At 40.1% G+C, this 5,438-nt stretch overlaps 1 protein-coding gene across 1 annotated transcript; it reads left to right on the top strand.

Moving 5' to 3' along the window:
• Positions 1-4,178: 4,178 nt before the first annotated feature.
• Positions 4,179-5,123, top strand: LOC122928243 (olfactory receptor 6C4-like). The gene has a single exon (XM_044280885.1). It carries the CDS (start codon positions 4,179-4,181, stop codon positions 5,121-5,123), a length of 945 nt encoding a protein of 314 aa, XP_044136820.1.
• The last annotated feature ends 315 nt before the right edge of the window (positions 5,124-5,438 follow it).

The raw sequence follows: 5,438 nt of genomic DNA on the forward strand, positions 1-5,438 counted from the left end.
ACAGAGTGCCCCAGAGGACTTCTGTGCCAGCCTCTCCATCACTGCTGTATGCCTGTCCAGGGTCCCCCTACAAACTGTGAGTAACCCAGAGCAACCCTCGTATGCCTATTAACCGTGACCTCACATCGCAATACCCTGCAGGTCGGCGTGCTGCAATTGTCATGAATCACAATAAATCAGGTATACCCAGGCCACTCTGCCTAATCATATTTATCCCAGTTAGTGGCCCAATCTCAGTGTGAAGGCTTGAAACTTAAACTGCAGGGACAATGCAGGGGAAGTATATTGCCATTCTAGTGCACCCACATTCATATTAATCTGTTCTGTAGGTACTGTGCTGTCAGTATTACAGGCAGTTGTAATTTATCAATGTCTACATCACTGTGCAGGGCAACCAGTTTCATAGTTAATCATGTTTGTAAAAAAAAAAAGAACTAAAGCATACAGCACCCTTCAATAAAGCAAAAGAAAATGTGTGTGCCCCTGCATGAGCTGTGTCCAAATACTGCCTGTGGAACAAAATAAAGAAATGGAGGCAGCACTAATAATGTAGCGGAGAAGAATTTTTTTTTTTATTTCAATGCATGTTGTAGGAGTCCAAACACATGCTTTTTAATCCCTTCTGTTAGCTGTTGAATCGCTGTGCATCAGTAGTACAGGTCATTGTTAGTGTCAGGTCTAGTTTATCACTGTGGACTTAACCATGCAGTGCCCCAAGTTTCAAGTAAAGGCCCCATGACAGAGTGGGGAGGGTGGCTGAAGCAGTGGCAGTAACAGTGACAATAGTGGTCCCATGACAAAGTGGGGAGGGTGGCAGCAGCAGCAGTAGCAGTAACCGTGACAAAAGTGGTCCCATGACTAGGTGGGGAAAGTGGCAGTAGTGGCAGAAACCATAACAATAGTGACCCTATTGCAGAGTGGGGATGGTGGCAGAAGCAGTTGTGGTCCCATAACAGGGTGGGGGCATTGGCAGCAGCAGCAGTGATAGTATATGTGACAAAAGTCTTCCAGTGACAGAGTGGGGGCGGTGGCAGCAGCAGTAGCAGCCTCATGACAGAGTGGGGACGGTGGCAGCATCAGTAGTGGCCCCATGACAGAGTGGGGATGGTGACAGCATTAGTAACCCCATAACAGAAGTGGGGATGGTGGCAGCAGCAATGACAGTAGTGGCCCCATAACAGAGTGGGGAAGGTGGCAGAGAAAGTGACAGCAGTGACCCCATGACAGTGTGGGGCAGCAACATTGGCAGTAATGTGTTAACATCGCAGTTTACTTTTCTGTTCTTCTAATCTTTAAGAAGAACAGAAAACTAAAAACAAAAAGAACAGTTCAGTATTTTGAACATCCATGAAGCCACTTTCAGGAGGTCAGTCTGTGGTCAGTGTTTTGCATCAATCTTTAATCAGTATGTGTAAGCCAAAAACAGGAGTGGGTCCAAAACAGAGATAATACGTAATGAATTATTTGCATCTCATCTGTGTTTTGGATCTACTCCTGCTTTTGGATTACCAATTCTGATCAAATACTGATACAAAACACTGATGTGTGAAAGAAGCCATATGGATGGTCAAAATACAGGATCCTTTTTTCCTGGTTGGTTTCCTAATCTTATGACAGGACTATGAATCCATAGATGGCACTGTTCATGAGTAGTGTAGATCGCAAATTTTCCATGCAAATGTTTTTTCAGTTGAAAAACAAGGCAGATTCAGCTCATTTGCATGTCTTTCCCATATGTCTGTGTTTATGCAAATTAGTTTTTACAGGACAAAACTGTATAGAAAGGTTATTGAATATTATGTTAGGACAATCAGAAAACTTTTTGTCACCCTACTGATATTGATCTAAGTGCGCAGGTCCACCCAAGCCATCCAACAGATGTGAATCAACTTTGAAATTTACTGGCTCTCAGTCAGATGAGAGCTGGTTTGGAATGTCTCATAGTGTACAAGGCTACCATTGTAATGTATGCTGACTGTTATCTGTCTCATGAATAGATTGTTGGCTTCCACACACCTGGCTTTTGGCAGGAATGCAAATATGGAAAGACTTGCTAGGCAGTCGGTTAGTCGCTGTCTACAAGCACCATCGCCTGTCCTCAAACAGGTCTGACTGTACGCACACACTCCAATGCCATGACTGGCTTTTGGCATATAGCCTTTGTGTGGTTGTCTATTGTATGTCATAGTTTATAGGAGTCCAAGACGCATTCAGCCATCCTTTTAATGCTGTTTCCAAACCATTTTGATGGGGTTTCCATCAATTTCTAACCTTTTTTTGTAATCCAGACACCCTCTCTTCTTGAGAGCAGCAGGTGCCTGGTTTGATGTTCAGGTCTACCATTGACTTTCATTGTATTAAAGAGGACCTTTCACCGATTATTACACTGTGAACTAAGTATACAGACATGTAGAGCGGCGCCCGGGGATCTCACTGCACTTACTATTATCCCCGGGCACGACTCCGTCTCCGGTATCTCCGGTCACAAAGTTATATTAGTCTGCCCTTGTTCTTCTGTAGCGCTGGTTAATCGCAGTGCAGAGCTCACAGCCTGGGAGGTTATTGTGTCCGAAAAAAATTGATCCAACACCATTCACTTACATGGTTTTTGGTGCCAAATCTGGCTTATTCAGTTTCCTATGCCGCACACATAAACGCTTCTTGCAGTGATTTTGTGCCCGGCATGGGAATGCAGCAAACCAGAACCAAATGCATTCTAGTGCACTCCATTCTGGTTTGTTCAGTTTTGTCCCCATTGACAATCAATGGGGACAAAACTGAAGGATTTTGCTGTGGTTTTGAGAGCCTGTGCCGGATCTCAAAACCTAACAGCACAAAACTGATGTGAAAGTAACCTAAGTCTTACGCACAGTAAGTGTATTTATAACAAAACAGATTAAGTATGAATGGTGCAGCAAGTGAACAAGATGCATAGGATGATTCCACTCAGTCTGCACTGTCCCTGCAGTCTCCCTATGCTCTCCTTGTGCTCTTCTTACAGTCTCAAAAAACTGTCTCTACGATCTCCTTGCATTGTTCTTACACTCTACCTCAACAATATTCTTTTTTTTAAGTATTTGTAACAACATTGTCCCTAGCACATGAGTGCTTGTCACCTCTCTAATTCCCGGTCTTCTTACTTTCACTTTGAAACACGTGAAGCAGCAATTTTAGAAAATAAAATCAGATTTTTTACCACGATCTGTGAGAAAATTTGGATTTTCCAGCAAATCAAATTTTTCCAAAACTTCAGACTTAATTCCACTTCGGATGCTTCGATACACTCAACACTAGTGGCAAAGTCAAGATGGAGAAAATTGGAGGTCACATACAAATGACTGAAGCATTGCTCCTTCTCCATGGTTTCAGAAAACATTTGTTGTTTTTGGTCTGATGAAATCTCAATAAAGATATTCAAACATTGCAATGTAACTGGAGCAACCATTCCAGTTGAGAAGCTCTAACACACATGCTTACCACAATTTAAAAACAGTCCTTCCTATGAAGCTGTGCTCTCCTTTTCTCTTCAAGCTCAGTGCATGGCAACAGTTCTAACCACTGCGCCACCGTGCTGCAAGTATGCTTCATTTCCATGTGATAATGTGAGTCAAAGTGCATTTGTTTAAATTAATAAATAACATAGTTCACCAGTAATATTCTTCAAATTTACACCTGCCCAATATTGTACAATTTCACAACAAAAATGTATGAAAATTAGGAAAACTTATCTCCATCTCCCATGTTAGTAGTGGCTATTACAAATTACAAATTATACCGTACAAGAATGCAATAGCTGATGAACCTTGATGAGCAGCCATCTCAAGACACCTACTCTACATTGTTGTCAGTTATTATTGTCATTATAATATTTCATATGTAATACCTCTAATGTATCACCACTCATTTGATGTAATTGATGAAATTGTAAGTTTATAGTTCTTATTGGTTTTAAAATCGTAGATAAATATTTTAAAATAAATTAAAAAAATGCAGATACCAACTAGATTCCAGCAACCACATTCCAGCTCTCATTTTTCAGAGGCCCTGTTGAAAGTTGTCTCTCTTCATAGATCGTTCTTATTGTTATGTTTATACAATGTCTTTTGTTGCTCATTCAACATTTCATATTTCAGGTATAAGGCACGTATTATAACAGCTACTTCAGTCTTCTGGAGACTATGACAGTGACCATTGTAAAACCAAACCCTGATGAGATGTTCAATACTACTAAAAGTTTTCTTCTAATAGAAATACATTATACTAGATCTCTTCAGATCTTCATTTTCTCACTACTTCTAGTCTCCTACTTGATCACTTTGGCTGGAAATATTCTCATAGTCGCTCTAGCATTAAATTGTCCAAGTCTCCACACTCCCATGTACTTCTTTGTGTCCAACCTGTCCATTGTAGAAATATGTGTCACTACAACAATCACACCAAAATTTCTGTCCATTGTTGGATTTGGCAACCGTGTAATCTCCTATTGGGGTTGTTTTTTCCAATGTTATTTCTATTTTGTATTAGGTTCTATTGATTTCTTCCTTTTAGCAGTTATGTCTTTTGATAGGTATGTGGCAATATGTCAACCTTTACATTATGTTACTGTGATGAACCATAGAGTAATCCTGTACCTTGCTGCAGGTTCTTGGTTGTGTGGCTTTGCAGATACTTTACCAACTACTATTCTTACCTCTAACCTACCATTTTGTGGTTCTAATGTTATTCAGCATTTTTTTTGTGACATTGATCCATTTCTAAAGCTTGTCTGTCAAGACACTAGCCTAATTGATCTTCTAAATCTCATAGCTTCTTCATTTACTATTCTTGGATCCCTTCTCTGTATCACAGTGTCATATACATTTATTATCTTAGCCATTTGTAAAATACGGTCAGGTGGGCAGCGATGGAAGACTTTTTCCACCTGTTCTTCCCACCTTATCCTTGTTTTAATATTCTATTCAGGCTCTATTTTCATGTGTTTGCGTTTCATTAGCGGATCTACTGTAGAATTCAACAAAATTGCAGTAGTCCTGAACACTATTATAACACCAATGTTGAACCCTTTTATCTATACATTGAGAAACAACCAAGTAGAACATGCCATACGAGGAGTTTGTGGATGAAGCTAGTATTTTCCTCTGATGACTGATATGAAAACAATTTTATTACTTTTCATACCTGACAAAATTTTCTAAAAGTAATTGCAGCTAAATATAGTGCGGTTTGTTTGATCAGGCGGTTGCCAATGCATGGCACGGGCGGCACGCTTTTGAGTGCATGAACACCAATATATATCTTTTAGAGTGAAAAGGATTTTAAAGGGTTTAATTATATTCAATACTTGAGTCCTAGAGTGTGGACAAAGCATAGACAGATACAGAGAGAAGGAAACTCCTCAAAGTACAATTGTCAAGCCTTTTATAGTAATTGAGTGGATA

Source organism: Bufo gargarizans, chromosome 1, assembly GCF_014858855.1.
Source record: "Bufo gargarizans isolate SCDJY-AF-19 chromosome 1, ASM1485885v1, whole genome shotgun sequence".
NCBI classification, from domain to species: Eukaryota; Metazoa; Chordata; class Amphibia; order Anura; family Bufonidae; genus Bufo; species Bufo gargarizans.

What these genes read in the sequence shown, in the direction of transcription:
- LOC122928243 (XM_044280885.1), top strand. Translation starts at nt 4,179, where the DNA reads ATGACAGTGACCATTGTAAAACCAAACCCTGATGAGATGTTCAATACT.